Raw genomic sequence first — 26,742 nt, forward strand, 5'->3', positions numbered from 1 at the left:
CCTAGTGTTTGTGTGCTGTGCATCAGGCTGCCTGTGACTGCAGAGAGGGAGGTTCCTCCCTCCCCCCCTGGAGGCAGACAGTGGGGTGGAAATGATGCAGCCTCGCTTGGGAAGGGGGGTGGAGCTTGAGAGTTTACCCCCACCCATTTTCCCTGATCAACCGCTGGTGCCTGTACGAAACGGACCAGCTTAGATGGTCTCCTCACTCATTATGTGCCAATACTCATCAAAGTGTCTGTGGGGTGGGGGTAGGGTTTTTATTTATTTGTTTTTTTCACTGGGCGCGGTTTGGCCTCGGCGTTCCCGCCCCCCCCCCCCCTCTCTGATTGGCCGCGTGTCTCTGCTCTCGCCGCAGCATGGGCGTGAGGGTGATGGACACGTCTTGGGTGTCCCGCAGGGGCTCGTCCGTAGTGCGTAAGACGTCCTCCACCCCCCCGAGCGTGCAGCCCCCCGCCCCGCCCGCCGACTCGCTCATCCCCGAGCAGCCGGGCGAGCTGTCCGCCTCCCCCTCCCCCACGCCTCCTCCCGCTAGCGGAGATCGCGGCAGGTAAGGCGGGCGCTGTGGCCTCTTCTTCTTCCTCCTTCGTCCTCCTCCTCCTGCTCCTCCTCTCTTCCTCTCCTCTTTCGCTGTCCGCCTTTCCTGTGGCTGTCCTCTGTCCTCTCTCTTTCTCTGTCTTTCTTGCTCTCTTTCTACTCCCTTCTCTTCTTTACTCTGCACTTTCCTGTCGTTTGCAAACCCCCCCCCCTCCCCCCACACACAGACACACACACACTTGTTTTGCTGGGATTAATGTATAACAGCTTGGGTTTTTTGTGGGTTTTTGTCATTGTCATTGTTGCTGTTGGTGTTGTTCCTGTGGTTGTCACTGCTGTTGTCTTTGTTGTTGCTGTTTTGTTGCTGTTGTCAATGTTGTGTTGTTGTAATTTTGTGCTGTGTGTTTATTCCCCTCTCTTTGGTTTTAATGGAAGAGACTACTAAAATTTGGGTTTTTCTCTTGCTTGTCTGTTAATTTTGTCCCTGATTGAATTTCGATTACTGGCAGTTTGAGGATGTTTAACCTGAGACAGAAAGTATTAACGTATTTGCTGGGATCTTTTAGCATGGCTTGGAGTGTTGCTTCTGGCTAACTAATCTTTGCTCATTTCCTGCCCAGTAGAAATCTGTTCCATTCCTCTCCACAACACTGTCTAATTTCACCCTTTGCTAGTTGATTTTTTTTTGTTTTGTTTTTATGCTCATAGTTTGTGTGTTCGGGTGAAAGTTGTACCGTATAAATTGTGCTCTTTTGGGACTGCCGCAGGAACCTGCTGAAATGTTGGGGGGTTTTTTTTGGGCAGTCCACAGACAGTGGAATGAATGATCCTTCCTTTGCCGGCGCTGCTCTCTGTGTAAATCTGCAAAGCCGTCGAACGGGGCTTTGCGTCCGACGCACCGCACCAGGGCACGGCTTTTAACGGACGCAGGCGAGCGCGTTCATCGTCGCGCCGCTGCCGCGATTCGAGGGGCGCCCAGGCGCCGCCGCTCCTCTGCCTTATTGGTCGTGTGCGTGTGACGTCATAGCGGAGGCGGGATTTACGAGTCCCTCGCTGTCCGATACATACGCCGCAATATGAAGTGTTTTTTTTTCCCCTCTCTGGTGCGGTGTGCGGACACAAGCTCGTTCGCTGCGCTTCACTGGCGGCCGCCAGCGCCGTGCACGCCCTTTCATTTCCGCCTCGTTTATTGGGGAATCTGAAGGGTTTTTTTTTTCTTCTTTCTTGTTTTTTTTTTGTTTTTGTTGGTTTGTTTTTCGTAAACCTGCGTTGTGCTCCTTCCTTCCCCGAGCCCTTCCTTCCGTTTCTCTGCACTACTTCTCCGTCACGCACGCCCCCTCACCTCACCGAAAGCTCCTCCCCTTCGTAGCGCACGCCCGATTGGCTGAAATACAGCGGTCGCGTCCCGTCACTCTCAATAATAAGAAACCCCACTAATGATGTTTACGCGTGGCGCGTCACTTTTGTCTTGCGGCCTGAACTGTGCATCCCCTGTACTTCACCCTCAAAATAATAATACATTTAAAAACCAACAGACGTTTTCTCTCTGCCCCAGATCAACCCGTCTCCTTGTTCAATCATTGTTGCTTTTTTTTTTTCCTTTTTCTGTTTTATTTTGTGTTGTTTTTTTTCCCCAACACTTGCAGCTCGGATGATGCTTCGTCGTCCAATTGGTCGGACTCCTGTTACGTCTACCCTTCCCCAGAGGAAGAGAGACCGCCCCCTCCCTACCCCGCAACCTCTTCCTCCTCCTCCTCCTCCTGCTACCCCCCTCCCTACCATTTCTACCCCAAAGCACAGCCCTGCTCCAGGCCCGTAGCCCCCGGGCCCGAATCCGTGCCCCCGGGTCCTTCCCCTCCCCCCTCTGACTGGACCGTCCACGCCTCCCCCCTCCCGCCTCCGTCCTGCCCCCCCTGCCAGCAGTTGGACATCAACTCTAACCCCAAACCCGGCTCCCTGCACAACCCCAAACAGGGCGCCCCCTCCGAGCCCCCGCATGCCCTCCCGTCCGAAACTAACGTCTCACCCCTCTACATCAAAACCCCACTGGCCCTAACCCGACACGACCCGTCCATCTGCAACCCCCCTAGCCTCCCCCCGTTCGCCCCCTCGCAGTGGGCCACAGGTGCCTGTAGCCGAGACAGAGGACCCACCCTGACTAGGTAAATACACCCCCAAACCTCCCCCCCCCGGCTTTCAGCTTTCAGAGAGAAAGAACACCCACAAAACTATACGACCCTAAAACACTCACTCAGAGGGAGATGGGGAATGGGAGAGAGGAAAAGAGAGAGAGAGTCAAAGAGGAAGGTGCTTCCCTCAGTAGTACCATCTTGTTTCTGTTTTTTTCCCATTTCAAGTCAAGTCATTTCGTTTCTTTACTTTGTTCGACCAAATTTCAGATTCTCTCCGGCACTCTCAGGCTGGAGTAATGTGGCTTGCTTTCATGTGTGCAACTAGACTGACTCTCCACCCCCCCCCAAAAACCCCTGCCTGCCAGCCCATCGAGTTTAAACACCCAAAACGCCATGCGCGATTGCACACGCAAGTCAGGCGGTGGCATTCCGCACTGCCTGGTGATACCTTATGCAGGGTATCACTGTACGCCTGAGGATGGAGGGAGTGTTGCTGACTCATTGGGTAAATGAACCTGCATCCTCGTATTCAGACTCGCGTAGATGTACATGTGTACATCCAGCTTCTGCTTGCTTTCCCTGCGGAAAGAAGAGTTTCGTGGCTGGCTTTTGTTTTTACGGGTTATCGTCGCTTTTCTTTAACATTTTCTTTGGGTTGTTGCGGGTGTAGGAGAACTTTTTTTTTGGGGGGGGGGGGGGGGCTGTTCATTCAGCTGGGTTTGAAACCAGCTGGGTTTTGGTTTGAGATGTGAAAGGGTTTGTGACAATGTGTAATTAAAAAAAAATAAACTCTAGAATAGCCATGAGGGATGTATTGTCTGCATAGCACAACCCCCCCGACTCCGAACCTCTCGAACCCTGAGCCGCCCCTACGCTCAGTGTGATCTGGAGCAGAGGCAAAGGCTGGAGCTGTTGCTCGGAAACGATGCTGTCTGTGACCTTCGCACCAAACACGTCTGGTGTCCTCTTCATGCCCGTCACTTTTTAATATCCACATCTGCGTGGGCGTCTCCAGGGCCCCGATTGGCTGATTGGGCGTCTCCAGGTCCTTGATTGGCTGATTGGGTGTCTCCAGGGCCCTGATTGGGCGTCTCCATGAGTCATGTTTAGCGTGAGCTACAGCTGCAGCCCTTCGCTCACATCTGTGTTTGTAGAGGAGAAGATGGGGGGAGGGTTTAACCTGTTGAGGTTTAAAGCTCAGGGGCGCCCCCTGGGTCATCTTGCAGCGGTTCTTGTCACATTTCCTGACGTTTCCCCTGGGAAAAATAAAGTTGTTCTTTTCTATCTGCCAAGGTTTTCTGAAACTGTTTTCTAGAAGAGTACTGAAGGGTGATAGCTGGAGTAGTTTCCGGAATGAGAGCGTATGCATGACCTGTATGTTGTGGTAAAGTGCCGTTGGTAGAATTGCCTGTTTGCATGGTGGAACTACGGAGGAACACGTTAACACACACACACAGACACTCGCACACACATACACTCACGCATACACACTCACACACACACACACGCACACACACACACACAGACCGCTGCGAGTCTGAGAATTCTCCAGTTCTGCAATCCTCTTATCACGTGCGTCAGTGAAAATATCTTGATTCTCAGCCCAAGCTCAGCTTTTTCCAAAGACTGCGTGACTCACACTGGGTGGTGGATGTGAACATGGACAGAGCCCAGCTAGAGCAGGTGGCGGTCCCACGGCCTGGACTGCACGTTGCTGCGTTGCTGGAATGTTGTGGGAATGTTGTGGGAATGCTACGCTGCAGCTCCTGCCCGCGATGACACTGTTCAGGAAAACAAATGAATCTGTGGATTCCAAACAGCAGAAAAGGTCAAGCTAGTCCAGTCTCAGTAAGCTGAATGCAGGATTGTAAAACAAAAATTAATTCAAATTACGGTTACTAAGCTGATTCACTCCTTTTAGTCATTGGTTAACATTGACCATTTGTGATGCGGGCTTTCCAAAGCACCAGCGGTTACCTCTGACTCAAGAAATGAACAAGTCCTGTTATTTTCCTCTATTCGTGTTAGTCATTGCTTTGACCTCAAGTGTCATTTTCCAGCACTGAATTTATAAACATACATACAATCAACACCTTTTTTATTTTATGTTATTTAATTATTTTAAACCTGCCAGTGCATGAAGTAATACTGGTGTATGGTACCCGTTCAGGAAATGACATCACTGTTCTAATGGATGATCTTATGACTCACTTTGAAAAGGTCTGCCCTGCCTTGCTGGCCTGTGCAAAGGCGGCAGAGACCAGAGGAGATGCTGGGAATGACCTTTTCTGTCTCCTCCTTCTCTCTTTCTCTCTCCTCTCTCTCTCTCTCTTTCCCTATCCCTTTCCTCTCTCTCTGTCTCTAGTACGTTGAAGAACAAAGAGTTGTCTCCTGTGATTGGGCAGAAGGCTGTCCAGATTGTGGGTCCTTCGACCAATAGCGGCCAGGCCAATGACCAGAGCCCTCTCTCCCTACGCAAAGGTAGTGTCCCCTTCCACATATTACAGTCAATTCTTAAATTTGTTGCTTTTGAAATATAACTTCAGTTATATGTTTTCAGAAACATGATTTCACACACATTCACAGTATATTACAGTGCATTCCATCTGCATAAGGTATATCAGCAGAACGTCATGAGATGTTGAAAGTTCAGAATGAAGGTTGAAGACTGGGAGGGTGTTTCATAGTCAGGAAAAAGAGAAGTAGAGTTGGGAAGGGTTGTTTTATATGTTCCTGTGTCCACCTTTACGCTACATTCGCTGAGCTCTTATCCAGCACGACTTGAAATTTAGGAGAACGTTAGCGCATTCATCGAAGTTATATGAGAAATGGAGACCTGGCTAATAACATGCCCAGACCGCCATGATAAGTGCATATAGAGGATCGCAAAAGCGCTAAATTAAATTTCACTAATCTAGAGCCATAGTTAGAACCGTGGTTACAGATAGATGGCATCCACTGCAAGGCGATTTCTCACTGGTGTTCATCTCCAAATCAAATGCCCCTTATAGCAGCCCCGTCAGTGAGAGGTAGAGCACAAGACGAGAGCGAGATCCTGGGTTGGTTGAGAGTGTGACGGAGGCTGTACTCGTCATGTGACTCGTCTTTAAAACGTTTCTTGGCTCGCGTCCCGTCGTCTGGGCGATTGATGGGTCTCGGCGGCGCAGGTGTGGGGAAGCGTCCGGCTCGCAGAGCGTTTCCACAGCCGCCCCGTCTCCCAGCGCCGGCCAGCCAGAGGGAATAGAGGGAATTTAAAGGAAAACACAGAAACACCAAAGGGCCATTGGGGGGGGGGGGGGGGCGGCAGTGGAATATTTTCCCAGGAAAGATGGTGCAGAGAAGCTGCAGGAAAGCTGTGGACTGTAAGCAGATGAAAGTTTTCGTCTGAACGCTACAGCTGGTTCAGACACCCCCTGTGAAGCAGCGTTAAGAGATTCCAGCACTCGCATGATGTTTGGGCCTTTATGAATCTTTTCCACATTTTATTTTTACCCTTCAAAGTGTACGACCACAAATGTGTGATCAGGATGTTCTTAACTGAACAAGCACTACTGGTAACTGATAGCAATGGCGTTCTAGAACACTGACTTAGAATTTAGAAAAAAATGTTCCAAAAAACCTACTCTTCAAAGGGTTAAATATACCGTATCTCTACTATGCTATATATATATATATATATATATATATATATATCTGCCAGGCCATAACTAAATTAAAATGCGATTATAATGCCAACAGTAGAAAGCGTGTCTGAAAATAAAAAGTGAAAAATTAACTAAATTAATTAATTAGAGAATTCAGCAGAGTGCTGGCATTTTGTTTTGGCTGAAGCACCCAAACCGCATTAAGAAGAATCATTTTATTGCAGTCTTTAGAGCAGCCCTGTATAAAGCAACCTGCACACTCTTCCTGCTCTCTAATGTACGCTCTGTCTCCATTGCCCCACAGCAAACAAAAAACTGGCCCCCACCCCGCCAAAGGTGGGTCAGTCTGGGGGGGTGTCGGACCAATCGACAGGTCAGCCCTCTCCGGTCAGCCTATCGCCCACCCCTCCTAGCACCCCCTCCCCGTACGGATTCAGCTACCCCCAGGGGTACGCAACCATCGCCTCCCCGGGAGGGGCCTCGTCGGGGACCACCGCCTCCCTGTCCTCCCCCCCGTCCCTGTCCGGCACGCTCACCAAATCCCGACCCACCCCCAAACCCCGGCAGAGGCCAAGCCTGCCCCCGCCCCAGCCGCCCAGCACCCCCGGACTGCCCAGCTCTTCCCCCCAGCCTCTGGAGCACGGCCTACTGGATGGACTGTCTCCTGGGGAGAGCATGAGCACAGGTAACACTCAGTACTCACGTCGTTACACCCTTAAGTACTACATCCACACACAACACACACACACACACATCTACACCACACACATATACACACACACCACATACACGCACACACACACACACACACACACACCACACATACACACACACACACACACACATACATATCACACACACAACACTACACCAACACACACACACGCATATACACACTCCATATACACACACACATAACACACTACAACACACACAACAACCCACACACACGCATGTACGCTCATACACACACACATACATACACACACGCACATGAATACACACACACACACGCCTACTATTTTTCCAGGTGGTGGGGCTTTTCAGTTCCTGTGTTTCGGGGTTGGTTATTTGCAAGGGCTCAAGCCTACAGTGGAAAAATCACAGTTTGTCTTCTCAATTTTGCTGAATTTAAAGTCCAGCATTGGAAAATTATTTCATTTCTGAAATATGTTAGACAAATTAATGTCTTTTTGAGCTTTATCTATTCTGCATGATTGTAATTAAAATTCTATTAGTGTTTAAATATTTCATTATATAATTGTAGGACATTAAACAAATATCCAGCAGTTTCATTTCATATGTAGGACAGTGTGTTAGCCTGTTAGCATTCAGCGGCTTGTAACCCTTTTCCTGTATGAAACTAAGGGGCCTCTTTACTAAGGGTTCTTACCAATGTGACTCTTCAGGTGGCTTCTGGGGACAGAGGTCTAGTAGTTTGCTTCTTTTGTTTCTTGGAGGAGCACAGTATTGGATGCACCACACTATTGACTATTGCAGGGTGTGGGCAAGCAATATTATTTCTGATTCCTCAGGGAACATATTCATGGTTGTACCCCACAACCAGTGTGGTCAAGCAGTTCATTCCTGTTGACTCCTGGGGGAATGTATTCCCAGTCGTGCCACACTATTGCGCGGTGTGGTCAAGCGGGGCCACGTGCACACCCCTTACCCAGAGTGCACCTGTCTTACACAGGTGCTCCCGAGTCGCCCCTGTCCCGGCAGGAAAAGGGTTAAAAGGCCGTCCTCTGTGTCCACTGTATTCCGCCTCTGAATCGCTATTCATTTATTTTTCTTCTTCTTCTTCTTTTGTCGGTTGTATTACTGTGTGCTTGCAGCTGTGTGAGGCGATTGGTTCAGTGTGGGCTAAATGTGAGGGGACTCACAGGGTAAGCCGGAGCCACTGTGCGAAGCCCCGCCTCACCGCTGTCTTTGGCACTCTGGCTAACTCTGGAGCTGGCTCCAGCCTGCTGTGTGTGTGCATATACCTGTATATATGGAGTGTATGTATGTGTATATACCTGTATATATGGAGCGTATGTATGTGTGTATACCTGTATATATGGAGCGTATGTATGTGTGTATACCTGTATATATGGAGTGTATGTATGTGTATATACCTGTATATATGGAGCGTATGTATGTGTGTATACCTGTATATATGGAGCGTATGTATGTGTGTATACCTGTATATATGGAGCGTATGTGTGTGTGTATACCTGTATATATGGAGCGTATGTATGTGTGATATACCTGTATATATGGAGCGTATGTATGTGTGTATATACCTGTATATATGGAGCGAATGTATGTGTGTATATACCTGTATATATGGAGCATATGTATATGTATATACCTGTATATATGGAGCGTATGTATGTGTGTATATACCTGTATATATGGAGTGTATGTATGTGTGTATACCTGTATATATAGAGCATATGTATGTGTGTATACCTGTATATATGGAGCGCATGTATGTGTGTGTACCTGTATATATGAACCGTATGTGTGTGTATATACCTGTATATATGGAACATATGTATGTGTGTGTATACCTGTATATATGGAGCGTATGTATGTGTATATACCTGTATATATGGAGCGTATGTATGTGTGTATACCTGTATATATGGAGCGTATGTATGTGTGTGTATACCTGTATATATGGAGCATATGTATGTGTGTATACCTGTATATATGGAGCATATGTATGTGTGTATACCTGTATATATGGAGCGTATGTGTGTGTGTATACCTGTATATATGGAGCATATGTATGTGTGTATACCTGTATATATGGAGCATATGTATGTGTATACCTGTATATATGGAGCGTATGTATGTGTATATACCTGTATATATGGAGCGTATGTATGTGTATATACCTGTATATATGGAGCTATGTATATGTGTGTATACCTGTATATATGGAGCGTATGTGTGTGTGTATACCTGTATATATGGAGCATATGTATGTGTGTGTATACCTGTATATATGGAGCGCATGTAGTGTGTATATACCTGTATATATGGAGCATATGTATGTGTGTATATACCTGTATATATGGAGTGTATGTATATGTATATACCTGTATATATGGAGCGTATGTATGTGTGTATATACCTGTATATATGGAGCGCATGTATGTGTGTGTACCTGTATATATGACGCGTATGTGTGTGTATATACCTGTATATATGGAGCATATGTATGTGTATATACCTGTATATATGGAGCGTATGTATGTTTGTATATACCTGTATATATGGAGTGTATGTATGTGTGTATACCTGTATATATGGAGCGTATGTATGTGTATATACCTGTATATATGGAGCGTATGTATGTGTATATACCTGAATATATGGAGTGTATGTATGTTGTATATACCTGTATATATGGAGCGTATATGTGTGTATATACCTGTATATATGGAGCGTATGTGTGTGTGTATACCTGTATATATGGAGTGTATATATGTGTGTATATACCTGTATATATGGAGCGTATGTGTGTGTGTATACCTGTATATATGGAGTATATGTATGTGTGTGTATACCTGTATATATGGAGCATATGTATGTGTGTGTATACCTGTATATATGGAGCGTATGTGTGTGTGTATACCTGTATATATGGAGCGTATATATGTGTGTATATACCTGTATATATGGAGCGTATGTGTGTGTGTATACCTGTATATATGGAGTATATGTATGTGTGTGTATACCTGTATATATGGAGCATATGTATGTGTGTGTATATGTATGTGCGGACATATCGGCTGTGTGCAGTCTGGCACTAACCCGTAATGGCGATGTGGCCTTTGCATGATGGAGCTGGTCCCGAGCGATGCATGGCTTAGGGATTAAGAGTCCCGCTCAAGCACCGCACAGCACTCACGGCGTTTGCTTTTGAGGGGCCCCCTGCCCCCCCCCCCTCAAAAACCCACTCTAGATCCCACTCTCCCGCCCCTTCCCTCCCCGCCCAACACCACCCAATCCCAGCAGCACCTGTCTCACGTCGTGTCTACGGTGTCCCGGCCGCAACCCAGTACCCAGCAGTGCAGTGGCTTCATCTCCAGTTGAGATGTCTCTCTTTCTCTCTCCGTGTATATCTAGTCTGTTTCTGGTCTCTCTCTAATTATCTATGTCACTATCTCTGTCTGTCTCTCTCTCTGTGTCTTGGTCCCTTTCTTTCTCTGTCTTTTTTTGCTCTGTCTCCTGTTCTCTCTCCTGCTATCTCTATACCTCTCTCTGTCTCACTTTGTCTCCCTTTTCTGCCCTTCTATTCTCTCCATCCATCTTTCTGTTCCTTTCTCTTTCCATCTCTCACCAGGTCTCTTTTCCTTTCTCTGTCTGTTGCTCTCCATCTTTCTCTCCTCTCCTCTCTTGCCCCTGTGTCATTATCACACTGGTGATGTCATCACTCTCACATGATTCTGAGGAGTCGTGCAGGCAGCCAGCGCTGCGCTCCGTAAAAGGCCCGTTCCCCTTCATGGTCCCGCCCTGGAAGGGCTGCGTTAGCCCTCCCGCCAGAATGCTCTTTAAAGGGAATCCGTCACTTTGGTATACTGTAACACAGGTAATCACGTGGAGCTTACCCCCATTGTGTTTACATAGCATGAATACTAGCAGCATCAGCTGTGTCTGCTGACCGTTAACAGCGTCGCCGTCCCTCCTGGTTGTCAGGCTCCCAGTTCACTGCCATTCATTTTCTCAACCTCGCCAAAATGAATCGGGGAGCTGCTAAAGCCTCAGCGTTTTCTCTCCTGCCACCCCTTCGGTTACAGTTTACTGTTTGTGTGCACAGCTGTGTAATGCACAGACCTGCTCCGACACAGAAAGCAAGAGAGGATAATATTGTTGCTGTAAACTGTGCAGAGATTGTCCTACTCTTTCCCCTTTTAGGAATGTCAATAAGAAAACCTTAGCGGCACCCTCCTCCTTACTCCTTTCTGGAATGTCAGGGATCCGCTGTAAAATTCTGAGCCATAGGCGAGGGACAGCGCCCCCTGTGGGCAGTCGGAGAAGCGCTCATTGAAAGCTCTCTCACGGAGCCTGTGCTTGATGACGTCTCCGGTGTGTGATGTGTCCGTCAGCGCCGGTGTTTCTCCTGCTGCCGCAATCCAGTGTGTGACGCTCTCTGTCCCTGAACCCAACCCCCCCCCCCCCCCCCCCCACACCCCACACACACACGACCCAGCTGACACCTAACCTCTTCTCTCTCTCTTCTCTCCTCCTTCTGGGACTCTCATCTGTTTTGGGGCTCTCATTGTCATCGTCCTCGTCGTGGCGATGATCTTCGTCACCTTCAGATTTTCCCTTCGACCTGGAAATTCCCACCATCAGTGTGGAACTGGACGGGCTGCTGGACGAACCCTTGGGCGACCCCGACAGGAACTCTGTGGCGGTGGCAGACCCCCCCGGCAAGACCGAGCCTGAGGAGGATACTGAGATCACAGCACTATGACACCATGACATGCCCCGCCCCCCTGTTCCCTGGCCCCGCCCCCTGCCCCAATGCCCTGATGCTCTACCCCCCCCCCCCCTCGCCCCCCTCCACCCCAGCTGTCATAGAGAATCTCTCACAATCACCCAGCGACATAAGCAGCCCTCTCCTACTATTATGCACTGACTGGAGCAGCAGAACTAGACCAGCCTCATTTGCTTCCCATTCTATGGAGTGAATGAGAAGGGAACCATGTTAAATAGGAACCAGTCAAATGCTGCAAGGTTCATTTGTAGTTTTATTGTGAAAAGGGACCGACTGCTTAAATTGTATTAAAAATGAAACTTTATATTGTTAAGGTTTTTGTTGTTTTTTATTTTAATTTTCTTTTTTCCTAAAAGTCTGCTTATTGCAATTTGGTCAATTTAAGTTCATTTTACAAAGAAACTTTTTATTGTGGCATTCAAGGGGGGTTCCTTTGGGGTCGTTGGTGTATGTAATCCCTCAAAAAAAGTACTGCACTGTCTTAGTTGAGTCTGTCTGCCTTCATTGGTCACAAAGAAGACACTGACTGGGTCACGTGAGTGGTAGAGGGCCTTCCATCAGAGGGTAGATCCTGACTGGTCAGTGGGGCAGTCTGTCTGAGGGGGCAGCTGCAGTGAGGTGCAGTCCATCCCTGCAGGAGACGGGGCAGACTGCACTGTACTGGGGTCAGTGAGGTGCAGTCTGTCCCTGCAGGAGGGGAGCAGACTGCACTGTACTGGGGTCAGTGAGGTGCAGTCTGTCCCTGCAGGAGGGGAGCAGACTGCACTGTACTGCGGTCAGTGAGGTGCAGTCTGTCCCTGCAGGAGGGGAGCAGACTGTGCTGTACAGGAATCAGTTAGATGCATTCTGTCTGTGCGGGAGGGGGGGCTGAGGTGTTTCCTCACACTAACCCAGGAGGTTTTGTTGCAGAAAGTGCACCCCCCTCCCCACCTTTGCCTACACTACCTTGCATTACTCTGCCCCGGCCAGCACAGGTGGGCCCAGCCACGTGTTTTAACAGTGGTGCTCTGAGACATCTCTGTGACTACGGCACAGCCTCTCTCCTCCTCTGTGTTCTCCCCACAGCCTCTCTGCTCCTCTGTGTTCTCCCCACAGCCTCTCTGCTCCTCTGTGTTCTCCCCACAGCCTCTCTCCTCCTCTGTGTTCTCCCTACAGCCTCTCTCCTCCTCTGTGTTCTCCCTACAGCCTCTCTCCTCCTCTGTGTTCTCCCCACAGCCTCTCTCCTCCTCTGTGTTCTCCCCACAGCCTCTCTGCTCCTCTGTGTTCTCCCCACAGCCTCTCTGCTCCTCTGTGTTCTCCCTACAGCCTCTCTCCTCCTCTGTGTTCTCCCTACAGCCTCTCTGCTCCTCTGTGTTGTCCCTACAGCCTCTCTCCTCCTCTGTGTTCTCCCTACAGCCTCTCTCCTCCTCTCTCCTCCTCTGTGTTCTCCCTACAGCCTCTCTGCTCCTCTGTGTTCTCCCCACAGCCTCTCTCCTCCTCTGTGTTCTCCCTACAGCCTCTCTCCTCCTCTGTGTTCTCCCTACAGCCTCTCTCCTCCTCTGTGTTCTCCCCACAGCCTCTCTCCTCCTCTGTGTTCTCCCCACAGCCTCTCTGCTCCTCTGTGTTCTCCCCACAGCCTCTCTGCTCCTCTGTGTTCTCCCACAGCCTCTCTGCTCCTCTGTGTTCTCCCACAGCCTCTCTCTCCTCTGTGTTCTCCCACAGCCTCTCTGTCCTCTGTGTTCTCCCTACAGCCTCTCTGCTCCTCTGTGTTCTCCCCACAGCCTCTCTCCTCCTCTCTCCTCCTCTGTGTTCTCCCTGAAGCCTCTCTCCTCCTCTGTGTTCTCCCTACAGCCTCTCTGCTCCTCTGTGTTCTCCCCACAGCCTCTCTCCTCCTCTCTCCTCCTCTGTGTTCTCCCTGAAGCCTCTCTCTCTCTGCACTGACAAAAACATACAAATGATATCATGTTTTGAGTTATGTTTTCCGAAAGCAAAAGAACATTCTGATGTTATGTTACCAGCAATAACAAAGCGAGAGGCGGAACGTATTTTTTCGTTAACGATAACATCTGACGTCCGGAGCGAGTCCCGGAAGAGCGGCGGAGCGGCGAGCAGCGCCCCTGGAGCTCGGGGCAGCTGTGCGGGAGCGCGGGGAGCGCTGACTCAGAGCCCGCGCTATGCCCGGAATGCGCCGGGCGTAACTGACTCCGCCCCTCCGCGGTCCGCGAACAAACAACGACCTCCGCGGTCTTACAGGTCTCCAGGGGAAGAGTTGTTTCAGTCCCCCCCCCCCCCCATCTCGCCTCTGCATGGGTCTCCCTCAGTCTCTGGCGGGGGGGGGGGGGGCATGAACATTTTTCTGCTTTATTAGATACACCCCTGGGTTTTCGGGGCAGCTGCACAAGGCTCGGCGTCCTCTCAGAGCTCGCCCTGTGTGCCGTCGGTTCCTTTCCAGCCGCAAGGCTGCTCTGGCGTTCTGTGGTTTTCTTCGTGTCACAGATCCTGTAGACACAACCAGATGGCCAGCTCCTGCGTCTTCCCATCCCGGCTACTTCTCAAAAACCGGAGGTTCAGTTTGGAAACAGGGTTTTCCAGTGCCTCATTACAGTACAGTACGGAGCATGATGGAAAGTGTTGGCTTTAGCTGTTGAGAGACAAAAGTGTCAGTGTTCATCACCGGAAGTGTTTGGGCCCTTTCAGTCTGCATGATTGGTTGACAAGGCGGCTCACTTTACTTCCTGTTTCCCGTTTCGTCAGGAAGCCAACTGAAATTAATGTGCCGGACAAGAATCTCCTTGGAATGTATTGAAATATATTTATGCCTAATTCTGGAAGAGTGTTATAATTACTTTTTAAAAATATATTTTACGAGCCTGTTTGCTTTAATATTAGCCTGACATTCTCACACCTCAGTGTGTGTCTGTGTGTCAGCGCCTCTGATTTAAAATTTTAAAAAACCTCCAGAACCAAATCATTACAAAGGGGTGAGCAGCACGAGGTACAGGGGAAGGGGAACGTGTGCTTTCTGAAAGAACCACTACCAAGCTGTTCATCTGACAGACTCATGAATCCATATGCCCTTCCTGGATGTTACAACGCTGCTTCTTTATTCAACCTTAATTCCCCTTGTTTTCAAGTGCTAAATATCAGACTCACCACAGTTCTGTTGTAAATATAAAATGAATGTACATAGATATGTGTATATATACATTACAGTACTTGGAGGGGGGAAAACAAATCTATATATATATATGGAGATAAATATAAATTATATATAACGTGTTGTTATTTTGTATTGCCAGATACACCATTTAAAATCTGCAGTAACCGTTTGCACAGTTAACAGTTATCGGCAAGCTTTATAGTTCTGGAGGAGAGAAGCTAGCTCACCATATTTTGTAGGACTTTCTATGTAGAAATGCTAACATTTGGGATGCGCAGTTTTATCAGCTTGCAGCCGGATTGCGTTTTGTAGTGCGTCGCTTTCTTCCAGTAGGCAATACCTGACGTGACAACAATCGTATCGCTTTCACTGACGCGACGTCAGGCAGTGCCGCGCGCTTAATGTCGCCGGCACAAAACAGCTCACAGTTCACTTTTTTTAACCAGGTAAATTACTGAATTGAACCGGATAACGATCGTTACAAACGACAACCACCGCACGTTTCAGCTTTTTTAATTAAACGTACAGTGTACATGCGCTGTACAATAGATTAAGATGGTATGTTGCTCTTTTCAGCCACGTACCGCAGAAATTCCTGCGAGCAATAAAATTCAGCCCAAGGAAAACAGTGCCAGATTTAAATGAAAGCATTAAAAAACTCAGAAGGTATTTACAATAAAAGTGCAATTAAGATATTTGTTAACAAACAAACAAAAAAAAAAACAACCTCAGAAAGCCGGAGGGGCCAAAAACTCCAGGGAAAATCTGATTGGTCCGTTCTAATCAGACCGGTGTGGGTCTTATTTCGTCAGTCCTTATTGAATAGACTGCCATCCAAGCAGACGATTTCATGCCTTTCAAAGCAGACTGGATTCTAATTAAATTATATTGATACTAATAACAATAAAGTATATATATATAATGCAACGTGTCCTTAAATTGGTTGTGGGTGTGTGCACACGGTAATGGTCAGTATTGTCTTTAACTGGACTTTTGTGTGTGATAATTAGCTGTTCTATATTGGGGGGGCAAAGGGTTGATATTTATGAAGAGGCAGTTTGTATATACTGATGAAATACAAATTTTGTATTTGAGGTATTCCCGAAGTAAAATATGAGGCCTCCCATGAGCCAAGACTTTTCAGATTTGAAGACCTTTTTTGTTTGCTTGTTTGTCGTCGTTTTTTGAAGCATGTCCATTGAAAGAAGGTGGAAATGAACTTTTCTCGGTGTGTAGACGGAATGTAGTGGTGGTTACCTTGGTGATGTTTGCCTTTCACCGTAGGCAGCTTTTGAATTATGAAAATGGAGTAAATGTGTTTTGCTGATATGGTAAAACAGGGGGTTGAAGGATCTGGTAAATTATAAACAAGATGGCAAGTCAAGACTGGACTTCTCACGTCTCATAATGTCATCAGCATGCGTTTGGTCATGCCTGAAAAATGGTTTCATATTTTCATTCCGAATAACCTGTGTGTACCATACATACTTCATACATCCAAGAGCAATGAATAGTGAAGCAGCTAATGAATTCAGGCAGAAACACTTTTTATCTCTTCACATTACCCTGTGCTTTAGGCAAATACTAATTCAATTTGAATTGACAAAAACCCATATAATTAGCTGCCAGCTTGATGTAAACCACATAAGATAATTTCTCAGCATGATATTGAAGTTCTGGACAAGGTTGTACTGACAATGAAGTCTTGCAGTCCAGTATCTGGTGATTGTTCTTAATCCCTGTCATACGACAAACCAGTGGGGAAAAGACAGTGATGAGAGAGAGTAATGTTTCATGAACCCCATAATGGTTTAAGCAACAACGAGCTGTGAATTGATGACTTTGAATGGTTTGAACCAATCAAAAAGTTTTCTCTTGCCACAGCAAATCAAAATGATTGGTTGAAACAGCTCACACAATGGTGGCTCCACCCATTCTGGTTTTATGGAACCTTTCTCTCGTCAGTGTTCTTCTGCAAAGAAAAACCAGCCTTATGTCCTGAGGTGTGGGGATAGAGGGCAGGCTTGGCTGCTTACAGTCACAGACTCCGACAGCTGAGTCCCACACCTCAGTGTGTACAAATGGGCTTTGTCCTTTCTGGCCTTGTAACCTAGAGGTTGCAGGTTTGATTCCCGGATAGGACCCTGCCATCGTACCCCTGAAGCAAGGCACTTAACCTGAATTGCTTCAGTGCATATCCAGTGGAATAAATGGTAAACATTGTGCACGTTGCTCAGGATAAGAGAACCTGCTCAAATTCTGTTAGCGTAATAATATGATGTACAGAGAGCATCAGCTTCCACCCAGTCACATGAGCCTTTAAGCATCATCTGCCGACAGTTTGCAGGACACTCCCAAACCAGCCCACTCTGTGTCACTTGGAGCCGGTGATGCTAATTGGGCTCAATGCAATGCAGACGGGAGTACAATTATTCTGCCAGTCAGCAGGTATGGGGAGATGACCTAAACTACTCCCCAGCATCTGGTAACAAGAGCTGGTCTTTCTTTCCTCCACCACTCCCCCCCAACCCACCACTTCTCCGCCCCGCCCCCCGCCCCCCCCCAAAAAAAACACAGGTCACCCTGTTTACCTACATGTGCATTTGTAAAAACGAGGGTAAAGGAAAAGCTCTTACATTGTGCTGCATGCTCAGAGTTGTGTTGTTTAAAAATTCGAGGACATTGTTCTGTCATTTTCTTTTTCTTTTTTTTACTTTTGCATTTGGGCTAAAAAAAGGCGTCCAAAAATAGCTGATGAAGCTGAAGGAGAGGTGTCACATTGATCTTTTAAAAAAGGCCCTGTGCATCCTGAAGAGTGGAGGTATGGGGGGGGTTGGTTAAAATTTAAAATAAACACTTCCCTTGGAAATATTCTGCCCCTTGTATCCGCCCCCCTTCCCCCACCACCACTCTCTCCTCCCCTTCCTGGGTGGTGCCCTGTGTGTACTGTAAGATCTGCAGCAGTCCTTATCAGAATGTCAAAATGATTAAAAAAACTACATTTTTAACTCTTTAGTCTGGCCTGTGCTTTTTTACTTAATCCTGCCTGGTGATGTTTGTGTGTGTACAGTATGTGTGTGTGTGTGTGTCTGTGTGTGTGTGTGTGTGTGTGCATGTGCAGGACTCTACAGTGTTCCCATTTTAGGAGCGTTTGCTCCTGAAATTTGATGTGTGTGCTAAATGGAAGAAGACCAGGTCAAAAGCCAGTATATGGCTGGACCGGCCGACCAATGGTGTGACGTCATAACTCGGTCGACCAATGGTGTGACTTCATCACTCACTCAGTCACTCAGTCAGTCACAGACATTCACGTTTGTAGGGCTGGCCCCACTGTTGCGGTCCAGCCAAAAATGACTTAGAATCTACTAATTGAGATGCATTGATGTGCTCCTAAATTTTTCAACTTAGGAGCACATGTGCTCCTTGGAAAAAATTTTTGTGAAGAGCCCTGGTGTGTGTGTGTGTGTGTGTGTGTGTGCAATCCTGATTTCTTTGCTGTTCAATGGTAAGTGACTTGTTTACCTGGCTGACATCAAGCTACATTCTAAACCAGGACAGTGCAAAGCGCAATTTTTTTTTTGTAATTTAATGTTTGTCAAGAAACAGTCAACTTTAAATCTTTAAATTTCACTTCCACAAAATATTTTTATGCCATGGGCATGTCATTTCCCTCTCATGCCAGAAGGTGTCAGCGTTCAGCTACACAGGGTGCACAGAGAACACAAGACAGCTATGCTAAAAGTAAATGCAGTGCATCAGAACTCCCATCTTCTAGGGGATTACACGGCGTACACTTTCAAGCCATTGGAAATTATGATGGTGCTTGGTAGACTATGATAACATGATGGATCTCACGACTGGACTGCTTTTAGATGCATGACCTGTCACCTCTGCCGTTCACTGGACCTTGTGTCTCAGAGATCAGGGCCCATAGAGCACTGACCTGGGATCAAGCCTCTTCATCCATATCCTACCCCTGTCCATTATGACCTAAATGACAAAACTGACCCAAGATCAGAATTCCCGCTCCGAGGTGCTTTAAACCAGGATGGTCCTGCCCTGGGCTTGGATATCTGTTGTCCTGTAGGTTTTCACTCCAACCCTGATTTGGCCCACCTGATTCTGCTACCGTTCAGGAGCTCAATGAGATCTCTAGGGCAGTGTCCAAAACAGCTTACTTCCCTACTATTGAATATATAAGTCGCATACAAGTTCAGTGAGATCTCTAGCTGTTGAACGATGTGGGTTTTTTTAGGGCTGGAGTGAAAATCTACAGGATGGTTGGGCCATTGGGCAGCCCTGCTTTACAGAATACATTCCCTGGTGAGCATCCATTTTAAAAAGGGAAGAGCTTCAGAAACGTAGTTCAGAGTTCACGAGGAATCACCGCATTGCAAAAATTCTGATTCAGCAGGAGTGATATTATTATAACAATGGCCTGAATGTTTATAGCATGGGGTTGAATTTACACAACCGCAGATCTGAAAGAACGTCATAGGTGGGGTGCAGCTGGGGTTCAGTTTTGCTTACTCTGCTCAACCATAGTTAACATGAGGTGCCCATCTGGACTGTGAACACCAGCCATTTTTCACCGGAAATGTCATTGGGTGGAGAGGGAGCGATTCATTTTCCAGTTAAATGGGGGGGGGGGAGATCAGACAGCTGTACAGAGAGTTTGACCAGGACACTGGGAACCCTCCTGCCTTTTTTGAGTGCCATGGGAGTCAGGACTGCAGTTTTACTGCCACATGATGAAATTATGACCAAAATTTCACTGCCTGTTTTTTTTTTAAGTTCACCTCTGGGGACAGAGTTATATGCGTCTGAGTTGCTATGAGCCCTGGTGTTTTCGTGGTCCCATACTGGCCTGCTGGCCTTCAGTATCAGCATTGGTTTTAGCAGCAGGTTTGCTTCGTGCTTCAGCGTGATGTGAGGTCCACAGACAGCTAAACTATGTTTGGACAGAAGCTTCCAAATGTGTGCCCTGCAACCAAGATGGAGAACAGGTTGTGAGTAAGGACATTAAGTCAGTCTTTCTCATTGTTATGGAAGTATAAAACAGTGGGTGAGTGGTAGGTACCTGAGTTTAGGGGCATGTGGATAGGTGAGTGGTAGGTCTGTAGGTACCTGAGTTTACGGGCATGTGGATAGGTGAGTGGTAGGTCTGCAGGTACCTGAGTTTACAGGCATGTGGATAGGTGAGTGGTAGGTCTGCAGGTACCTGAGTTTATGGGCATGTGGATAGGTGAGTGGTAGGTCTGCAGGTACCTGAGTTTACAGGTATGTGAATAGGTGAGTGGTTAGTCGCAGGTACCTGAGTTTACAGGATGCGGATAGGTGAGTGGTAGGTCTGCAGGTACCTGAGTTTAGGGCATGTGATAGGTGAGTGGTAGGTCGCAGACCTGAGTTTAGGGGCATGTGGATAGGTGAGTGGTAGGTACCTGAGTTTAGGGGCATGTGGATAGGTGAGTGGTTGGTCTGCAGGTACCTGTGTTTATGGGCATGTGGATAGGTGAGTGGTAGGTCTGCAGGTACCTGAGTTTACAGGTATGTGAATAGGTGAGTGGTAGGTCTGCAGGTACCTGAGTTTACGGGCATGTGGATAGGTGAGTGGTAGGTCTGCAGGTACCTGAGTTTACGGGCATGTGGATAGGTGAGTGGTAGGTACCTGAGTTAGAGCATGGATAGGTGAGTGTAGGTGCCTGAGTTTATGGGCATGTGGACCGGTGAGTGGTAGGTCTGCAGGTACCTGAGTTACAGGTACGTGGATAGGTGAGTGGCAGGTACCTGAGTTTAGGGGCATGTGGATAGGTGAGTGGTAGGTCTGTAGGTACCTGAGTTTAGGGGCATGTGGATAGGTGAGTGGTAGGTCTGCAGGTACCTGAGTTTACAGGCATGTGGATAGGTGAGTGGTAGGTACCTGAGTTTAGGGGCATGTGGATAGGTGAGTGGTAGGTACCTGAGTTTACGGGCATGTGGATAGGTGAGTGGTAGGTCTGTAGGTACCTGAGTTTAGAGGCATGTGGATAGGTGAGTGGTAGGTACCTGAGTTTACGGGCATGTGGATAGGTGAATGGTAGGTCTGTAGGTACCTGCGTTTACGGGCATGTGGATAGGTGAGTGGTAGGTCTGCAGGTACCTGAGTTTACAGGCATGTGGATAGGTGAGTGGTAGGTTTGCAGGTACTGCTGTGGGGTGAGGAGCTCCTTGCGCTCGATGAGCTGGGCCAGGACGTCCTGCGGGACGATCAGCTCTGGCACCTGCTTCAGGAGGGACTCGTCAGAGACGCTCGAGGTCTGCCCCTTGGAGAGGAAGGAGGAAGGAACCATTACCCAAAAAAATGAAGGGAGCTGAGCCCTGATCTCCAGTCACAGGAGTCAGAAGGAGCCTTTTGACCTTCCCTTTCTGATGTTATTCACTTTTTTTTCCTTTTTGTAATGGCCAATCATATTTGCAGACCCACACAGTCAAATCCCTCACTGTGCTCAATTCAAGTCTCAAAGCTGGGGCTCCTAGGATTGTTGTAATCTATGACATCATTGCAGGAATTCAATATCTGATATGTATGGAGTGTTTTATTGAGCACAGTGATCAAGGATGGTGTGCAGGAAAGGCTGTGGCATGCTATGTTATGGGAAGTGGATCATATATTTTGCCCCAGTCAGGATTCATCCGGGTCCTGGGCAGGGATAATAAAATAGCAGTAGATCATCACTTTTCACCTCAAAAACATAGAAGAGCTTCATCAATCACAGAGTACATGGTTAACAACCACTATTACAATATATCAGTATAGTCATTGGTGGATATACTTCCCGGCAGCCTGTGGGTATTCAGGAAGTAGTATCTACCAATCAATGTCCGCATTGTTTTGTTGGTTGTTACCAATATACTCTGTGATTGGTGGAGCTCCTCTGTTTTCTACAATTTAGGTTTACATCACAACGGTCTTATCACTATTCTACTTTTCCTGGTTCTAAAGTTCTGGATTCTGCTTCTGACTGTGTTTCAAACCCTACTCCGGATGGCCCACCTTGCTCACTTTCTGCAGATGGCTCCCCAACTTGAGGATCAACTTGAGCGTGCTGATGACCAGTTTCTCAATAGACTCCTGCTTTCTCCTGTCAGTTAGCGTCGTTGCCGGCAAGTCCAGCACCTTGTAGCTCCAGTCCTGGAAAAGCCTGCTCTGGATGTCATGTGACACCACCAGAATTCTGGACTCCAAAATCAGGCCACTGTTCGCCATGACGACAGAAACAATGGAGAAAATCATAACAATGGAGGCAATAAAATTCCGACCAAAGAAGCCTTGAGACAATCTCCTACTAATCTCTAACACCCCTTGGTAACAAAGAAAATATAATGTTTTTAGTTGTTAGGATGCTCCCGTGAAGGACGGCAACTGTACAAAATAAATAAATAGAAGTGTCAGCACAGTGAACTGAATGTGAGCTAATGAATACTCCATTGTGTTATTATAAAGGGAGCATAAACGGGCAGTAGCCAGTCGAGCGCAGGTGGCTACAGGCGCTCTGGAGCTTTCTGTGCGGTGTAACATGGCTCACCTGTGAGGTCTCGTCTGGATGTCGCACAGGTCCCGGAGCACGTACACCAGGACTTCACTGGACGACTAGAAAAAGAGCAGAGGCCTGAGCAGAGCTGACCACTGATAGCTTGCGAGGCTTAGCCCTGATAAAGGCCATTTGAAAAGGTCCGTTGGGCTAAATAATTGTATTATGTTGTGGCCCAGCACTCAGTTCACTGGACTCCAGTGGGGGGGGGTGACAGGGTCATGCAGACTTAAAACTGAGCAAAGCACACTGATTTTTAAAAATAAATAAATGCCAGCATTATAACTCATCCTGTAGAAGAGCATCTCCAAAATATATTACCAATTGTTTTAACCTTTTGAAGAGCAGGCTATTTTGAATGTTTCAGTTAAAAAATTCAAGTCAGTGTTCTAGAACTCCATTGCTTTCGGTTACCGGTACTGATTGTTGCATCAGCATTAGAATGTCCTGGGAAGAAAATTCAGATCACGTATCCGTGACCTCAAACCGGAAAGGGCTGAAAGAATCCACATCCCCTGCGGTTGCCTTTGTTTGACGCTTTCTCAGGGCGCAGGAAGCGGTTGGAGCCGCTCGCTGAGTGACTCACACCTCAATTACGGCGCATGAGAGCGGGCACAGCGGGCCACCGTAATCACCGGCGCATTCTACCCGCTCCACCGCGCCGAATGCATTCACGGGGCTCAGCAGGGTGGCGCGGTGAGCCAGTCGAATGGAGGGGCGGTCACGCTACAGCACGCTTCCTTCATTTAGCGGGCGTTTTTATGCAGAAGCGTTTACCAAGCAAAGGGGCCAAAGATGGCCGCATTACATTAGATTACAGGCATTTAGCAGGCGCTCTTATCCAGAGCGACTTACACAATTTTTTACATAGCATTTTTACATTGTATCCATTTATACAGCTGGCTATATACTGAAGCAATTTCGGTTAAGTATCTTACTCAAGGGTACAACGGCAGTGTCCTACCCGGGAATCGAACCTGCGACCTTTCGGTTACAAGCCCAGTTCCTTACCCACTGTGCTACACTTCGCCTCCCTGCTGCCCCGCCCGCGGGGCCGCTCCCCTACCTCCACGACGTGCACCACGTGGGACGGGTAGAGGAGGAGAAGGCCTGTGAAGGCGTCCGCTTGGTAACCCAGCTGCAGGCGCTGGGATAACTTCTCATAATGGGCTGCAAATTGCAGGGGAGAGAGCAAACAAAGCGGGGCTGTAATTTCAGGCCTTGTCAAATGAGTGGCAGTTTACAGCCGCAGCCAGAGCCCACGGTTAAGAATAGAAGTGAAGGAAGTGAACTCACCAGTCCCACTAAAAAGCTCACACAATAATTCTCTAAACAGCGTGCTGCTGAGAGCTGAATCATAATGACTGTATTATAAAAGCTGCTAAAAGCTAATCTTGGATTCTATAAATTGTTAAATAATATGATGGTTTCTAATAATAATAATAATAATAATAATAATAATAATAATAATAATAGCATTATTTATACAGAATTTTTCATGCTTATAACCTCAAAGTGCTTAGCATTGATACATCACATAATGGTCAGTTAATTATTCTGTGGGCAGTGCTGGTGTTTTGCCGATCTGCAAGTTTTTCTCTGTGCTTCACCAGTTCCAGATTGATGGTCACATTATACTGAATTTTTATTCAAACCCATAATGGCCATTTCCTTAGGCCATTTCTCACCATAGCTCTTGCAACATGAGCCAAAATGGTAGATCGCTTCTTTATGTCCTTGAGCCTCACCAGCTGCTTCAGCGCTACTGACCCCCAGAACATCATTAGCATTTTAAAACTCTTCTGGAGGCCTCCTGCACCCGCCCACCTTGTTCTGTACGCAAATGAATGCAGCCGCTCGCCAAGCGGTCCGTACGCTTGGAAGAAATCCTGCCGCTTCGCTCTGACCCCTGGGCTTTGGGCCAAGAGACTGTCCTGTCTGGTGGGGGGTGGGGGAGTGGGGGGGGGGGGCGGTGGCGAGTGAGCAGCACTCACAACAAGGGTCAGTTTGCTGTGGAAACACCCACAAACTGCATTATACGACTGGCCCGTCGGCAAAGTCCGAGCAAGGCAAGGGTGCCGGCAGACCCAGGTTCAGCCATGACACCGATGCGCAACCATGTCCTAACCTTTGACCAGGTAACCAATTTAAGCAAGTGCTGCCATTTTATTTTCTGTTGGGCTTGTGTATTAAAAGGTTCTGAAGGCGATAGTTGCTGTCAGCACGGTGGAGGTGTGTTGTAATCTGCACCACCAGACACCAGAGCTCCTGCCTCGCCACTCGAGCGACGGCTCTGATGGGTGTTGTGCGGTGACGGCAGGCCCACCTCCCAGGTCTCTCTTGTCGGCGAGCTCCGGGGAGATCCTGCCGACGACGACCAGCCGGTGCAGCAGGAACTTCTGCAGGAGCAGAGAGCGTCGTCAGACGGTGGGCTTGGAGAGTGAGGTCGTAGGTACTGTGGACAGGTACTGGAACACAGTACAGAGACACACCCCCTGAACACACGCGCACACACACGCACTCACACACACACACACACACACACACACACACACGCACACACACACTTCCCATACACATGTCAATCTGGATGCATGTACTCAATTTGAACTCGATGTAATTCAATACTATAAAACACTATGTACACACATACACAAAAACACACACCTTCACTTCACAACCCACTTCATATATGGACATCTGTACTCGTATTCTCTAAGACAAACACTCACATGCACAATTGTGCACAATCTGGACATACATATTCAATTTGAATCCGATTTAATTCAATACCACGAGACACAGAGCTAAATAAAATAACCAGTCCTGACTGACACTTAAAAACTTAAAAACTTCTCTAAACCTGAAAATATATCTTCAGTCACCCAACAATACTACAAGCAGAACAAATACATTATACCAGTTACTTACCCTGAAAAACTTCTCTGTACACACAGAGATAATACTGCAGTAAAACGTGGCTTGCTCCTTTGCAAAGTAAAGACCAGTAACAATCATTTCTGCCCCAGGAAAAATCTCTCACAGCATCCCTCCTCTTTCAAAATCAAACACAATTCAAGATTTTTCACCTCAGTTTCACCCACCTTACAGTACTGTGAGTACATAAATCAAACAAAACAAGCCTGTTGTTAAATAAAGCTTTTTTTAGCGCTGTATTCACAAACTTTGAATGATTTGGTAGAAGGGAAGCGCGATCTTCATGAGACAGTTGATAAAAATGTGAAGATGGACAGAGGAGTCCATGGCAGTTGCTGACTCCGGTACTGACCATCTCTTCTTCGGGACTCAGGATCATCCTCTGGGCCAGGCGACGGTGAAACAAATTCGTCCTGGCCTTCTCCTCCGAGCTCTTCTGCTTTTTGTCCCTGCCGCCCTGCTCCATGTCCGTCCGTACGTCCGTCCGCCTGCGGTGACTGGGCCAGTGAGGGCTGGTTCCTGGCTGTGGGGCTGGGTCCACCCCTCTCCCTGCCTTGTTTACCTCACTCGTGCCGAAGACATATCCTGGAGACCCGCTGATCCCCCCCCCCCCCCCCGGCGCAGTAAAGTCCCCCCTACTCAGCAGCTCCGCGTCAGCTTACACGCCCCACAGCCGAGCAGAAAGGCTTCCCCCCGCCCACTCATTGGGGATGCTGGGACCGTAGGTCCCCCAGGCTGCCTGGCTATGGGGAGCAATGACAAAGAGTGGAGGGGGGGTGAATGGCATGTTTTACCAGGTGGGGGGGCATTGAGGACAGCTTTGGTGAATTTATACACAAACCCCCCCCCTTTCCCCATCCCCTCCCCTCCACTGGCATTCTGTTTGTTCTGTAGATTGCCTGTTGGGGAGGCTGAGTCGCTATGACAACGGAGATCGCATTCCCTTTCGTTTAGTGGCTTGAGTGTCTCATTTGAATCTGAAAGGAGGCCTGGGGTCGGTCCTGTTCGCAGGAGCTTGTACACTCTGCCCGACTAGACCGACGGCTTTAAGAGTCGCCCGCTCTCCTGTATATCCACGGCGAGTCTGATGTCTTTGTCATTTCTTGTGAAATTTGGAGAGAATCAATACAGATAAACCACTTTATTTCTCCACACCTATGCAGTTCCAAGCAGCTGGTAGACCTGAGAGCTAAACTGAAAGCCTTGAACAACACCTGATCACCAGCACGGCACTCAAAAGCATCAAATGCGCTGTCATTTCTCGCACAAATGTGACGATCTACGT

General features: G+C 47.8%; 2 protein-coding genes across 8 annotated transcripts in view; one reads left to right on the plus strand and one right to left on the minus strand.

Annotated features, from left to right (window-relative positions):
* Positions 1-11,866, plus strand: part of arhgap44a (Rho GTPase activating protein 44a) — a 77,226-nt gene extending 65,360 nt beyond the window's left edge. For 3 of the 7 annotated variants that reach the window (XM_064323531.1, XM_064323533.1, XM_064323532.1), the window contains 5 exons: positions 356-547; positions 2,181-2,696; positions 5,032-5,147; positions 6,615-6,995; positions 11,632-11,866. In XM_064323531.1, coding sequence (XP_064179601.1) covers positions 356-547; positions 2,181-2,696; positions 5,032-5,147; positions 6,615-6,995; positions 11,632-11,786 — 1,360 coding nt within the window. In that variant the 3' untranslated portion in view covers positions 11,787-11,866. Of the gene's footprint in view, positions 1-355; positions 548-2,180; positions 2,697-5,031; positions 5,148-6,614; positions 6,996-8,148; positions 8,200-11,631 lie in introns of all 7 variants that reach the window. The other 4 variants (XM_064323534.1, XM_064323536.1, XM_064323535.1 and 1 more) reach the window with 4 other exon arrangements.
* Positions 11,867-18,574: 6,708 nt separating this feature from the next.
* Positions 18,575-26,188, minus strand: tex47 (testis expressed 47). Its single transcript, XM_064323549.1, has 7 exons — positions 25,810-26,188; positions 24,847-24,919; positions 23,587-23,690; positions 22,515-22,579; positions 21,983-22,184; positions 21,089-21,251; positions 18,575-19,933 (listed from the first exon to the last, which is right to left on the minus strand). Exons 1-7 carry the CDS (start codon positions 25,921-25,923, stop codon positions 19,896-19,898), a joined length of 759 nt encoding a protein of 252 aa, XP_064179619.1. The 5' UTR covers positions 25,924-26,188; the 3' UTR covers positions 18,575-19,895.
* Between the last annotated feature and the right edge of the window lie 554 nt (positions 26,189-26,742).

Source organism: Anguilla rostrata, chromosome 2 (genome assembly GCF_018555375.3).
Source record: "Anguilla rostrata isolate EN2019 chromosome 2, ASM1855537v3, whole genome shotgun sequence".
Classification (NCBI taxonomy): domain Eukaryota; kingdom Metazoa; phylum Chordata; class Actinopteri; order Anguilliformes; family Anguillidae; genus Anguilla; species Anguilla rostrata.